The 16,056-nt window shown below is 46.6% G+C and overlaps 1 protein-coding gene across 1 annotated transcript; it reads left to right on the top strand.

Annotated features, from left to right (window-relative positions):
* The first annotated feature begins 6,308 nt into the window (after positions 1–6,308).
* tmem47 (transmembrane protein 47) lies at positions 6,309–15,087 on the top strand. Its single transcript, XM_060056729.1, has 3 exons — positions 6,309–6,662; positions 8,917–9,057; positions 14,218–15,087. The coding sequence occupies exons 1-3, from the start codon at positions 6,440–6,442 to the stop codon at positions 14,397–14,399; spliced, it is 546 nt and encodes a 181-aa protein (XP_059912712.1). The 5' UTR covers positions 6,309–6,439; the 3' UTR covers positions 14,400–15,087.
* Positions 15,088–16,056: the final 969 nt, after the last annotated feature.

The following is a 16,056-nucleotide window of genomic DNA, read 5'->3' as shown; positions in this document are numbered from 1 at the left end:
ATTTTCTGTTTCTTTATAATAATAATATGAATAAGACAATTCCAGTGCTTGCTCTGCGTATTTCCGTTTATACATGAGTATGAAAATGCTGACTTCCTAAACCCTGGGATTATCCCTTCTCATTCTGGACCGCTCTCGCTCCATCCCTGCACTCCCTCTCCGCCCGGGCGTGAAGTCCTCTCCTCAGTCCTCAGCTGCTCCTACGAGCGGGGGCCTGTCCTTAACATGTCATACATAACTCAGACCCGACAAAACACCACCCTAACCACCACCCTCAGCCAGTAACAACCCCACGCCAAACCCAAATCCCATTAATCACCACCACCACCACCACAACCACCACCACCACAACCACCACCATAACCCCCCCACCACCACCACCACCACCACCACCACCACCACCACCACCCCCACCATAACCCCCCCACCACCACCATCACCACCACCACCATCACCACCACCACCATCACCACCACCACCACCACCACCACCACCACCACCACCACCCCCACCCCCACCTCAGCAGTAGCACCACCTTCTTTACCTCCGCCTTTTCTACCACCAACCCCACCCTCAGCACCAACGCAACCACCACCGCAACAACATCATCCCCCACCCCCACCACCTCCACCACCATTAACCCAATAATCACCACCCCCACCCCCTCCACCACCATTAACCCAATAATCACCACCCCCACCCCCTCCACCACCATTAACCCCATCATCACCACCCCCACCCCCTCCACCACCATAAACCCCATCAGCACCACCCCCACCAACATTAACCCCATCAGCACCACCCCCACCACCTCCACCACCATTAACCCCATCAGCACCACCTCCACCACCATTAACCCCATCATCACCACCCCCACCCCCTCCACCACCATTAACCCCATCATCACCACCCCCACCCCCTCCACCACCATAAACCCCATCAGCACCACCCCCACCAACATTAACCCCATCATCACCACCCCCACCACCTCCACCACTATTCCTCCCACCATCATCACCCCCCCCCACCACATATACTGTATATTAAGGGACTTGTTTAATGTGCTTCTCCGGGTTGAAGGGTTACAAGGCGCTGTCAGACTGTGAGGGATGTAACGGTGACAAATTTGGTGTGGATGAATAGACCTGATCTGACTGGAGTGGGTCAGGGGGGGGGGGGGGGACAAAGAGAGACAGATTTGATTCCTGCTTCCTCAGCAGGGAGGCCGCTTGTCCCACACGGTCACCGTGCCAACCCCAGCCCACGCTGACATCATCTTAAGATCTGCTGCGTTGTGTTCCTCCAGCCGAGGAGGACAGCCACCACTGATTATGTTCCCCTCCTCCTCACTGAGTGGGTTTTATCACACACCGATAAGCGTTTTTCTATGTTTATCCTTTCATGTAGCTTTTAATTCATGAATTGGTCGATCCAATAACCCAGTTAGTGGTTGAATACTAAAATGGGCAAATATTTATGGGACAAAAATCTGGTCTATCCTACGAAAATGTAATTATTCAAAATGTTTCTTTTTTTTTTTTTTTAAGTACAGAGCCATATATATCATTAAGGAACCGGTTGGGCATCCTGCTCAAGGATACGTTATTAAGCACCCTACACACTGTAGTTTAACACCGTAAACACTTGACTATCCTGCCCTACATTTATCTGTTTAGGTTGATCTGCGACTGCATGCTGGGTTGTGTGTATATCTCTTAAATAGAGTGAGAGAGAGTGAGAGAGAAAGCTGGATCCTTGCCTTGCGGGGGTGAGATGGATTTTAAACACCAGAGTTCACCTAGGGTCAGGCTCCACTCTCCGTTTCCACGGCAACGAGTCAAACACAGTGTTCTCGCTCACTTCAAGTCATATTTGAACACATCCAAAAAATAATCTTGATTATAAAGGGCTGGCACTCACAAATATCACAGACAAAGCCAAATGCATTTTAAGTACTATATGTTGACTCCTCCTGACCAATATGTTTAGTTTTGGTTTCTTTGTGTTTAATTACTTTCAAATAGTGTGTATGGCTGGCAGCTGGTCTGAAAACGAAACTTGATCACAGACTGGAGAGGGTCTGTGTGTGTGTGTGTGTGTGTGTGTGTGTGTGTGTGTGTGTGTGTGTGTGTGTGTGTGTGTGTGTGTGTGTGTGTGTGTGTGTGTGTGTGTGTGTGTGTGTGGGGGTCTGTGTGTATGGTATGTATTTATAGTGTGTGTGTGTGTGTGTGTGTGTGTGTGTGTGTGTGTGTGTGTGTGTGTGTGTGTGTGTGTGTGTGTGTGTGTGTGTGTGTGTGTGTGTGTGTGTGTGTGTGTGTGTGTGTGTGAGAAGGGGATGCCAGGGGGCTGCTGCCATGGTGACTGATACAAGAGGAAGTAAACAGATGTCTACAAGCTGGCAGTCAGACCAAGAGAGAGAGAGAGAGAGAGAGAGAGAGAGAGAGAGAGAGAGAGAGAGAGAGAGAGAGAGAGAGAGAGAGAGAGAGAGAGAGAGAGAGAGAGAGAGAGAGAGAGAGATTGAGTGGTCAATATTTAGGGAGACACCAAAATACTATTAGTGATGACAATCTGGAATGATACCAGAGTGAACTAACTTGTCAGCAATAAACATAAATATTCAATTAAATAAAGGGGGAGGGGAAGACTGTGATTTTGTGTGACTAATCTGTAGTTCTAATCTGCAAACATCATATCATTCTGAACTAATCCATATCTCCAACTCCAACCCAGGAGGCTCCCCTAAGACCTTCTGTATGGAGGTGAGTGTCTCGCGCTGACTTATCTGGACCTAGTGGAGCTGATCCTCTTGAGACATGCAGGCATTTTGCTTTCCCAAGGAACACATAAAGTCTCTCTCTCCTTCCCTCTCTGTCCAAACCCTCTCTCCCTTTGAATCGCTTTCCCTCCCTCTCTCCCTATACCTCTCTGTCTCCCTCTCCCTCCCCCTCTCCCTACCTCTCTCTTCCCCTCTCCCTCCCTCTCTCTTTTACTCTCCCTATCTCCCTCTATCCCTCTCCCTACCTCTCTGACTCCCTCCCTCCCTCTCCCCACCTCTCTGTCTCCCTCTCTCTTTCCCATAGGTGGTTTGTGTTCAAAACATCGACAGTTGCCTCCACAGTCCAAAAAGTTGACTTCCTGTCTGAATGTATGTTGCTCATGCTATCCGGCGAAGAGAGTGTTTCCTGGAGTAACCAGTGAATATGCAGTGATGACATCCCAGCCGAGTCATCATCAGTCAGGTCCCACACAGTGAGAGGCTCCAGAGCAGGAGAAACCTTAGGAATGTTACAGTGGTGTTCTCTGAGTCACGCACACACACACACACACACACACACACACACACACACACACACACACACACACACACACACACACACACACACACACACACACACACACACACACACACACACACACAAACTTGAACACACTTGCACACAGATACACACACACGCGCACACACACACACACACACACACACACACACACACACACACACACACACACACACACACACACACACACACACACACACACACACACACACACACACACAATGACGTGGACAATGGAGCCGTGTGATTAATTTCCAGATATTTTTCACCTTTCACCCGTTGGTCTTTATCTTTTTCCTCTCTCTTCTGCTCTTTCTCCTCCCAGTGAATGATGAATGAGGACAATGTATAAGAGGGAAATGTGTTAAGCATTGCACATGAATTACATTTCTCGAGCAACATGTCTCACTCGACAGTTTGATTTCATTACAAAGAAAACTAAACGTTTCAGGCATGCTGGATATATTTCGGAAATGGCATGCAGCCTCACGTTTCATCCCCCTTATAAACCCCTTAAATAAAACAGCTGAAGCCAAACAGCTGGTTTTCGGGTGAGTGCTGGGTTGTGTAGAAGGACTAAAAGTCGTACGAACCGCACCGAGACTCAAGTAGCTTTGTCTAAGCTGGAGACGGGTTCTCTAATGAGAGGCTTTTTTGGGGACACTGCGGATGAGGAGGGGGTGATGGATAGCGACGCCTGCTCGACTGGGTGGGAGGGGGGCATTTTTTCTAAGGGGACGGCCATTAAGACGTCCACGGTGAAGCTAATACCAGAGCATCCTCTCTCCACGGGGAGCCCGAGCGATAGCGTGGCAGCAGCATTTAGACAGCGAAGGAACGGGCGGCGGTGGAGTCTGACACGCTCATTATGCGGAACACGGTGAAAACCTCTAATCTTAGAGACTCTGGAACTGATCGGGGCTAGAATTAAGCCCGACATGAATCCTACAGAGGCAAAGCAAAGAGTCATACTGAAAGAAAGTGTTATTTGGTAAAACACAAAAGTTATTTGTTGGTTTATTTTCCTGGCAGGATAAACCTAAAAAGAGAGAGAGATCGCACGCACGTATGTGTTGTGTTATGATGAGCGATGAATTTGGAGATCATTGAGGACATGATATGGTAGGCAAGGCTAAAATTAAGAGATCAATTGATTCATTTTAAATAAAGGCCTTTGCTGTTTTCATTTATAACAGCTGTTATATAATCTAACAGCAAATGACTGATTTATTAAACCCTTAAATAAATAATACAGTCACTTTGTTATGGTAGGCCGATATCCTTTTGTTATTATATGCTATTTCGTCAATGTAATCCTTTAATCCTAATGTCATTGAAATATACGTCCAGAAGTGGGGCTTTTTGGGGGGCACAAAGAGCCTAAAGCATCGTTGAATGTTTTTCTTCAATCCCATCCACGTGGTGGTGGCGGTCCACGCGCAGCCTCGCGGGATCCGTCACTACTGATCCTATCTGCGGGTGTGAGACGAAGGAAGGGGACAGCAGGTGATACATAAGTGCTCGCGGAGGATTTAACCAAAATCTGCTTGCATCCCCGAGGCGATGTGCAAATTAATCATGTGTGCACTTGGATATAATGGATATTAAATTATAGAGTATTCATATAAAATCGTATAACATTGGCTTTCTCTTTATATATTTTGATTCGTGTCTTTAAGAAGCATTATACATATATCCAGCATAAAAGTCATTGCTAGACTTCGTTTATGTGCTTCTGTGAGTTATTATTCTACTATAATACAATACAATATTTATTTAAACGGTACAAGATATATCCACGATTTTGACACTAAACGTGTTGCGTTGCCGCCATCTGCAGGTTATCCAAATTATTACACTGTAATATTTTTTCTTCCGATTACCCGTATTTAAATCTATGTAAATCATTATGGTAATCAATCTTATCCTCCAATACAAATATTGCTCTACATCGTGTTACATGCATTCACTGCCACATGGTAGGCTATATCCCAGTGTAACTCTTTATCACTCTTTATAAACAATTTAAGTAACAAACTGGAAATAAAGAGTTTAATAGATTCTAAAAGAGTTTAATTCAGCATATGCCTACTTTTGGGTTGCTGCACCAACCGATGTTCCTTCTACCGGGGAATTTTGACCAATCCGCGGGCTCTGCGGTAGCGGAAAATGGATGACATCAGTGGTTTGGTTTAACATTCTTGAAAACTATTTCGCTTGCTGAACTTTCTGGCCGCACTCTGAATAGAAGCCGCAGAACCAAGCTACCCTGCATAAGCACTTATACTGGTTCCTGTGAAACGGCCTCCAAATTAAGAGCCCCCATAAAACTTTCTGTTGCCGTAGGCCTACAGCAACAGAAAGTTATGGATCTGATGGGAGAAATTCAGTCACTCAAAAGACTGAACACGGGGAAAGACCAAACTATTAAAGTTTTGGAATGTCGAGTGGCCGACCTGGAGCAATACTCCCGCATGAACAACGTAATCATCAGCGGGCTGAAGACCAGACACCGTTCATACGCCAGTGTGACAGCCCTGGAGAACGGCCCCGCGGGGCGGGAGGGAGACCACTCTGAGTCGGAGACGGAATCGCTGGAGCAGCAGGTGGTCGGCTTCTTGGGGAGTGATCTCCGTTGACAGGAGCGACATCGAAGCCTGTCACACTCTGCCTACGAGAAATTAATTAATAAATAGATAAAACAACAGGATTATTTTTCAAATGTTACAATTATTGAATTATATTGAATAATTTATTATAATGTGTATAACTCATTCACCAACATATCAGAAATAACTATGTGTATTCAAATTGTTTCCTGTTTGTATTGTTTTGCAATAATCCACCCAAATAAATGGATTGTTTCTGTAATATTGCTATTAATCTCAAATGGCTTGATGAGCAAGTGGAAGCCCAACCACACCCTCTCTTACTAGGGGGGACTTTTACTTGTAAAAATTAACCGGAACCTGTCTATAAGCACCGCAACTTAACAAGGGTTGACAGAGGGGTGCTGCTGCTCTCGAGCGCGTATACACCGCGTATCAGACCCAAGTGGACGGTGGTTTAAATAGCAGCACGGATTCGTCGCATGGTATGAGAAGATGTCTGTCAACGAAGTGTATATGTGTCGGCCGTTCAAGTTGATCGCACTGCTGTGCATCTTCCTGGCTCTGTGTCTGGACGTGGTCGCTCTGGTGAGCCCATCCTGGGTCACCGCGGACCACTTCTCTTTGTCCCTATGGGAGTCCTGCACGAAGTCTGCTGCGCGAAGTCTAACCGAGACGGTGTCCGAGTCCTGGAATTGTTTTTCCACCCTATCCTCTGGTGAGAAGCCTGTTTTCTTATTTTTTGGAAGCCTAAATTCCCTTAATTCCCTTAAGGCTATAGGGTAAAACGAAGTAGATTTTCAAAGTAGACGACATTCCGACACATGTACACTAGCAGACCAAAGTTGTGCATCGACTCTAATTAACGTAATGTTGATATGCAATACTATAACAATCAGTCAAATATGTTATTATCTCTATAACTACTTCTGCACATGTGTTATTATTGATTGAGACTGTTATTTTGGTAAATCACTGCATGTCCTCTCTTGGCACTGCGGTCAGTGCATGCGCACCGCGCCTGCTTCTCCAATCGATGCTCTATCCGAGTCCTTGGTGCTCGTATAGCGAGCGGACCTAACTTTATTATGTGCTTCATATGTCTAAAAATATCAATAACTGTGGACTCCCTGATTACTATGGGATTCATTTCCAAAGCAGTCTTTGTTAATAGTCACTTATTTTTTCTGTTCAATTCAGCCTAACAGAGCCATAGTCAGTGGCCCATGGAGACCCACTGTAAACTATTTTATGAAGATAACACTACACATTCTGGGGACTGGATTCAATTAAAGCTTTGACATGCTCTCTCCACGAGTGTAGTATGATACCCAGGACGTTTGGGAAAGCAAATGTGTGTCAATCCTCCGGCTCAAGCCTTATATTTAAATGAGACGTTTGAATAATCAAATTTGTCAGTCTTTCGTGATTCACTCTTCCCCTTTCTAAATAAATAACTAAAGGGCGAAAATACACACACACACACACACACACACACACACACACACACACACACACACACACACACACACACACACACACACACACACACACACACACACACACACACACACACACACACACACACACACACACACACACACACACACGCGCGCGCGCGCACAGTTTTTGCGCGCGCTTTCGTCACACACACCTTCTCCTATATATACCGGCGGGAGTAAAAAGTGTCATCGTGTAATTGATGGCTGTCTACTGAAGAATGTGCCTAATGAACGGGGAGCGGGTGGGTGTCAGTGAAAGAGGGTGTCACTGCTTTACTAACACCCCGACGGAGGGGCGGCGTACACAGTTCAAGAACAAAAACATGGTCATGATGCGGCTCCGCCCACTCGCGTTGTCAAAGAGCCTGTTGTGCACATATATTGTTAAGGTCCTCTGAAGCGAAGTGATCTGACTCTGGGGGTCAGCGTAAAAACATTTAGGTATCGCTATACATTGTAAGGGACACAGAGAGAAAGAACTCCTCCGGAGGGGAAATATACATTGACATACCATCCCATACACTGACATAACATCCCAAACACAGGTAGGCTACATTATAACAACTTTATTATGATGATGTGAATCATTTATCTCATTATTTTCGCAGGAAACTCATTCACCTTCTCCTGATTAGTTGAAAATAACCATGAGCCTTACGGTAATGGCAGGTTTCTGACTGACAAATCCAACATTTTGGATCTACCCGCAATCTGACCCGGAACTCAGTCGGAATGTAATCATATATACAAAGCAAAGAACCAACTAGCGAGTTATTTTCTCCACTGTTACAGATGACCAATCACATCAATAGTGAACACTTGATTCAAATGGTTAAATACATGTTCAAACTTCACAGGGTGTGAATACATCCCGTTTTCACTGTTTAACATCTCAGTCTACGGCAAAGTTGAATTCATCTTAATATCTAAGTACATACCCATGACAAGTTACCCCATCTAAAAACTACTATCCATAGGAACTTATAGGGTGGGCACCATTGATGAGAATAGACTGTGACTTTTGTGAGCTCATTGAAATTGAACATGAAATTCACTTTATTTAGTATTGTCTGTTTTATCATAATTTGGGACAAAGGTTGAGAGTCGATTTAAAAGAAGTTCATTAAATGCTTGATACAGATATGTTAGCTTGGCTATTAAAATATAGAACATTTGTGATTGCAGACTTTATTGCAAAGGCGTGGGCTTAGAGGAATATGTCAATTTATATTTAGTGTGTTTATATGGTGCCGGATGGATTGTATTGTATTGTGATGTGTGTATGTCGTACACTGTTTGTGTAGTTATATCGGTGTCTTGTAATCCTGTGTGGGATGGGCCACTTGTGTGTGTGTGTGTGTGTGTGTGTGTGTGTGTGTGTGTGTGTGTGTGTGTGTGTGTGTGTGTGTGTGTGTGTGTGTGTGTGTGTGTGTGTGTGTGTGTGTGTGTGCGCGTGTGCGCGTGAGACAGACTGGCAGATAGCCACCCTGGTGCTGCTGCTGGGCGGGGCGGTGGGCACCCTGGTGAGCTTCCTGGTGGCGCTCATCTCTCTGTGCCGGGGCACCCAGAGGAGACTGTACCGCACCGTGTCCGTGCTGCTCTTCACCTCAGGTCAGTGGTGGAGGCTGATGTCTCTCTCCTTCTCTCTCTCTCTCTCTCTCTCTCTCTCTCTCTCTCTCTCTCTCTCTCTCTCTCTCTCTCTCTCTCTCTCTCTCTCTCTCTCTCTCTCTCTCTCTCACACACACACACACACACACACACACACACATTTTATGTACTTTATTTGATTCCACATTACAAGTTAATATCATTTTAGGAACCAAATGTGATGAATTATCCAACAACTATTCGACCAACAAACATCTTGTTATGGGAACATTAAGGGTACAGGAAACATCTCCTTTTCCAGATGAACATGCTCCCTATAACAGCTGATATTGAGCAGTACTTAGCTAGCTGTCTGGCCCTTCTTTTACTTAGTCCACTGATGTTAAGTCCACTGACCACCAGCCTATGCACATGGCCTAGACTGCCAAAGACAAGAACAATGACGACACATTTATAGCCACAGCTTTCAATGGCAGATGTTAGAGGATGGTATTTCAGTTTTTTTGTACACTAGGATTCCTCCATGAACAGGTCAAAGGCACAGGCTACTTCAAAGAGTCTGACTATTTTTTCCTCTTGTGATATGCAAATGATGTCTGGTGTGTTGGGAATTCCTGAAAAGCAGTTTGTGGATGTGTTAAACCAGTGGGACTTGACAGAGGTATGTTTGTATAGTTGTTCCTGAGGAGCACAGGGGATCTGGGCAGCGATGAGGTCCACCAGTCTGTCATGTCTGGCAATATACAGTCCTTTGTAGGAAGGGCAACTGTTCATGATGTGGGCTACTGACTCCAGCTGTTGTGGTGGGTCATGTAGCATGCAAAAGGGGGAATGAATAGATGGAAACCAGAGGGAGAGATTGTATTTTGTGGGGAGAACCTGTAGGCGTGCCTTCACACAGAAGATGAGTATCTCATCACTGATGGTGGCATTATTGTAAATGGCATGTGATGTGGAGTGATCTGCACAGGTGAGTTTGGCTAATTTTCCTTGAAGTTTAAGGCTGGACCAGTACTCCATATTGTGGCCCCTTTGGATGGTAAGAAGGGTTTGCCTGGATGTTGATGGTAACAGGAGGTGGGTGATGTTATTGTGTTGCAGCCTGGCTTGCACTGTGATTGATGGGTCATCCACCACTGCATCGGTGACCTCTACTGGTTGGTGGTTGGAGGTCCATTTTAGCTCGGTGCCTGTCCTCCAGCACAAATCATTCAGGTCACGCCAGTCTGATGACACACCAAATCCCTGTGCCTGGGTATCCAGCTTGCCACTGCTCTTTCTTCTGAAACCCAGGAAGTTATCCTCACCACTGCCTGCACAAGCCACTTTGCGTTTCTTAAAGTCCAGCAGTAATGATGCTCTTGCCAGGTGTCTTACACTGTTGTCATCACAGTTTAGCATATTGACTAGATGTGACTGCCTTGCTGCTGTGTACTCCCACATACAGTTTGGAATGCCAAGCCCACCGTCCTGTTTCTTCTGGAAAATAAAACATCGTGTAGAATGTGTGTTGAGGCCCAGCCATTTCCTTACAACTTGCACAGTTTTATTGTCCATTGTGCGCAGATCTTTTTGTGGGATATGAACATTCGCGAAGAGATGTTGTATTTTGGCGAAGGCTATATCTCTGATTGCTTGGACTTTCAGAGTTGCTGGGAGAGGTGAAGTGTCAATCAGGTCCAGTCTGCTAATAAACTGCTGAACCAGATTGGTCACTTGTTGGCTCCAATCTCCCGCGATGTTGAATTTATGCCCTAAGTAGGTGTAGCTTTCTTGTCTGGCATACACTCTGAGTGGCTGGCCTAAGATGGTGAGGGAAGGAGGTTGGTCAGTCTTGGCTCTATACCAGCGGTTGCCTCCGCTCCTCCTCTCCCAAAACACTGCACATTTACTCTGTTTTACTTGTAGGCCAGACCAGGAGAGGAAGCTGTCGGTGCAAGCCATCATGTTCTTTATGACTCTCTCATCACGGGAGGCACACACACACACACACACACACACACACACACACACACACACACACACACACACACACACACACACACACACACACACGCACACACAGACACACACAAACACACACAACACACACACACGCAAACTAACAGCCCCCCCCCCCCCCCCCCATACAATCACACACGAAAGTTAACAAATGTGACTCATTGAATAATGATGATGCACTCACTAACCAGTACAATAGTTAGAAAGAGAAGCTGGCTCTGACTCTCTAGTGTCATGGTGTCTGACGTTCCACAGCTGGCTCAGACCCAGCAGCTGTTTTCCCAGAGAGGAAGGATCCATCAAAACAGTTTCTCACACACTCACTAAAAACACCCCTCTAAACTCACCACCTCTTTTTCACCCCTTCCTCCTCACCCCAGGGGTCCCGAGCAGGCCGTGTGAGGACAGGGACTGAACCTGACTGTGATACTCGCTCCCAGGGACAGAGTGTTGCCACAACGGTTCAGTCGCTCAACGCGGGACAGAGGCAGGCTCTGTTTGGTTCTGATGAGGTCATTACCGAGGAAACACAGATGGTAATACATTACCAAAAAACCTCACTAAACCTCCATCTCCGCCAGGTTCCCAAAGTGTAATGACATTATAATGTGCAGACATCCGGTTCGGTAGTTAATTGCTAATGAATAGCCCTCTCTCCCTCTCCCGCTCCTCATAACACTAACTCCCATATCCATGAAAAATGAGCTGGCAAACAATCGATGACCTTATGCTGCCTTTCTCGCAAAGCACATTTCAGCTCCTTTTCTGAACCAGCATAAAGAAAACAACCGCATTTATTTTGAGAACCCCAGTTGGATCATTATGGCTTTGGTCCTGGTTTTATAAAGCGGAGAGGGGACCGCCATCGTCCCGCGCGTGAGGGGACTGTTCTGCCCCGGCCTGGCTGCGGGTCACTGACTCAGAAATGTGAAAAATGTGGCGGTTTTCGTTGGTGGGCCGCGGCGGGAGCAGCTTTGAGAGGCCTTCCAGGGGCTTTTCCGGGACCGAGGCTTCCGATAGGTTCCACAGTAGAGCCAGATGGGAAGGGGGAGGAGGTGTGTGTGTGTGGGGGGGGGGCTCCCCAGGGTCCCGGTACCCTGTGGTTTGTGTGGCTTCAGAGTGTCGGTCTTACTAGCTGACCGAGAATAGGACCTCAGCAGTAAGCTCCAGCACACTGTGTTCCTCTGAGCTGCATGGACACAAGGCGATGTTGTTTAGCTCTTACGCACACCAGGAGCACAGCCCCCCCCCCCCCCCCCCTTCCCCTGTCGCCTGGTCCCCTGGAGGAAGGAGGAAAGGTGGGGCCCGTGTGTGTCACAAGGGCTCCAGTCTGGGAGTGCACCTCCAACCACCCAATTGGAACTTAAGTCAACACATTCATTCACACACTGTGTGTGTGTGTGTGTGTGTGTGTGTGTGTGTGTGTGTGTGTGTGTGTGTGTGTGCGTGCGTGTGTGTGTGTGTGCGTGCGTGCGTGCGTGCGTGCGTGCGTGCGTGCGTGCGTGCGTGCGTGCGTGTGCGTGTGTGTGTGTCTTTGTATGAATGGACCGCAGTGTTACTTTGATCACACAAACGCACACACATGCTCACACATACTTACTCACACACACACTTGCCCATACACACACACACACACAGACGGATACACACATTTCCTCTCTCACACACTTACACCTACACCCACCCACCCACCCACACATTAACTCACACACCACATGCTTACACAATGCTACTGCTAAGCAAACATTCTCACATTCACTGTTGCTGAGGAAATGTTGCTAACAAAGTCTGATACAAATGTCTGTGGCGTGACATTCCATTTGGCCTTGAGAGACTGTTTCTCAATGGACAGGGACACAAAATAAATTAATAAATTCTGAAAAGTCGAGTAGAGGTTACATTTATTTGACTCAAGGCTTCACCTTCAAGAATTCTGGCTCCCTAAATAGTGGACTACTTAATACCACTACTTAATAGCAAAGTAGGCTGCTACACTGTGAACTGAAATACACTTATTTCCGTAATATATCCAAAGATGGATTGCAGTCTTCTTTATCATCAGATTCTTCCAATAAAGAGATTTCCCTGATACTTGTTCCCTAGAGTTTGTACGTTATAGTGTTCTCTGTGTATGGCAGTGGCTCACTTGTTCATATGGAGTGAACAAGTGAGCCAAATTGAACAGGGCCCATATTAACCTGCACACGTTCCACTGTAGGAAGAAGAAGAGGTAGAATACTGTCGCTGGTGTTATGTGATATAGTGCTGCATTGGGGCGGCAGTGAGATGTGGGCAGCATCTTTTTGGAATGATCAGATGTTACTCTTTGAAGATGGATCAGTCTGGTAAGACACAAGGTCTGACGGGAGAACAGTGGAATGGACACTGAGTTACTCATACACACACAGGGAGAACAGTGGAATGGACACTGAGTGACTCATACTCTCACAGGGAGAACAGTGGCAGAGTTACACAAACACAATCACAGGGAGAACAGTGGAACGGAAACCGAGTGACACATACACACACACAGGGTTAACATTGGCCGAGTTACACATAAACACACACAGGGCGAGCAGTGGCCGAGTTACACATAAACACACACGGGCGAGCAGTGGCTGAGTTGCAGGGCCCTCCCAGAGCTACCGTTCTCTGAGTCATTATTTCAGTTCCATGTCATCCCGACTTTCCGCCCAACCCGTTGGCTTACAGGACAAATGTTTTCCAATGTTGGTAACAATGCAACAGCTGCACAGATAACATCCCATAATGACACAGTTGATCGCAGAGCATCCAGGTCACACACCTTTTATGCGTTTGACGTGTACTCTACTCTTATTTTGAAAAGGGCTTCTGTGACTTTATGAACCCGACAGTGAAAGACAGACCAGAGATGATGTACATCCCGTTCACATCTCTATTTCTGTGTCCATGTGAACATGTTTCCGTGGTGCCTTTTACAGACGTGAGAGGGTGAAGTCAGACAGGAAGTGGGTTGGCATTGGGAGCCCAAACGGGAGTCGAACCCGAGGCGTGTCCCCCACACAGTGGTCCTGACACTAGCGAGTCGAACCGGGCTTCTTTCCGCCCGGTGGCTGCGTGGAGCGGCTCCCTTCTCTCCCAGACTAACGTCAGTGCTGTGGGCTGTGTGTTGGTCTGCAGCGGTCCTCCAGGCCTGCGCCCTGGTCCTCTACCCCATCAAGTTCATCGACGGGAACGTCCTGCAGAAGTACCACGAGTTCAACTGGGGCTACGGCCTGGGCTGGGGCGCCACCATCTTCATGCTGGGCGGCGGCATACTGTTCTGCATGCGCACGGACATATACGAGGACGGGATGTACTGAGCTAGCACAGTGGCATACACACACACACACACACACACACACACACATGCACACAGTCATGCACGCAGTAATGCAGCATACACACAAACACACTTTCCTCCGCTGAAGGTGTGCTGTGTCCTTGCTGTGTCCTTTGTTCATTTTAGATAGAGGGTGTTAAGATGGATACTGCTCCTATTTGGAGCAGTATCCCCCCCCCCCCCCCCCCCCCCCCCACCCCAACACACACACACACACACACTCCACTCCACTCGAGGTTGCCCTGGCAACGGCCCTTGCTTGGGTGAAAAAGGTTTCTGGACAGAGATTGGCTGCTGCTATGGTGGAACGCTTATGAATGAGTTGAGGAGGATATTTATTGATGGACTGTACATACAGGATTGTTTTTCCTTTTTTTGTTTTTTACTTTCTCGTGTAATATATTCAATTTTTTTATTTTATTTCCGTGATGTTTTTAGTAACTGTTGTCGAAAAAGGCGTTATTTATCTGTTTCAAAATAAAAGCAGAAGCATTGTGTCAATCGTCTTAATGAGATGTGTAGTAAATAATAGCGTTTAATGTTTGGTGTTGCTGTAAATATGTCTTTAGTGTATTTCTCATCGATCAGTAAGATATGAATAGTATAAAGGTATTTTTGCAAACATACTCATAAAATTTGTTTTCAATAAAGGTTACTGTTTACATAAATGTGTTTTATACCTGGCTGCTTTCTGAGTCTACTTTTCAGTATTTTTATTTATTTTTTATATTATTGTTCTGGTGTGTCAAAATGGGGCAAGAAAATCCAGAACACAGAGGCGCCAATGCGACATTACCACGCACGCTTTCCCCTTCAACAGTAAACAAGTAAAAACGAACCCTTAATTAGCAAAAGCTACTCACACAAACCTTTGTTCCATATTATTACATCCTAGTGGTCTATAGTCCACAACAACCGCTTCAGTGAGACAGAACGGCGCATGGACCTGACACATGGTCAATGGACTGCATTCAGCGCCTTTCTAACCTGTGGGCACTCCAAGCGCTTTACAACAGCGCCTTAATGGCATGCACACGTCCATACAGCCACCGCATTGTCAACCATGCAAGGCAGAAGCCAGCTTGTCTGCAGCAGTTAGGCTATTATTTTTTCTCTCAGGGACACCTCGAAACTTAGCATGGAGGAGCAGGGGATCGAAGCAGCAACCTTCAAGCAGCCAGGGACCGCTAACCGGAGTCGCGATAATAGTAATAATTGAACGGTTTCCCATTAATATTACGGTGTGGTATGTGTGTGCATGGGTGCGGCAGTTCTGCGATGGTCCTATAATAGAAGTGACCTCTGGGAATGTGTGACCCGTAGTGGTGGTTATAGGTGACAGGAGGGGGTGGGCGCATAGCACAGACAGAAGGGACAGAACCCGAAACGTGTGTGTGTGTGTGTGTGTGTGTGTGTGTGTGTGTGTGTGTGTGTGTGTGTGTGTGTGTGTGTGTGTGTGTGTGTGTGTGTGTGTGTGTGTGTGTGTGTGTGTGTGTGTGTGTGTGTGTGCGTGTGTGTGTGTGTGTGTGTGTGTGTGTGTGTGTGTGCCTCCCCCTTTCCACACCGAGCTGGTGTCATCAGTAGGTGAGATAAACGCTGTTGTCTCTCAGTTAAGCATTTCTGTTAATAAAAACTCA

Source organism: Gadus macrocephalus, chromosome 7, assembly GCF_031168955.1.
Source record: "Gadus macrocephalus chromosome 7, ASM3116895v1".
NCBI lineage: Eukaryota > Metazoa > Chordata > Actinopteri > Gadiformes > Gadidae > Gadus > Gadus macrocephalus.
This window is presented reverse-complemented; position numbering and strand designations above follow the sequence as displayed.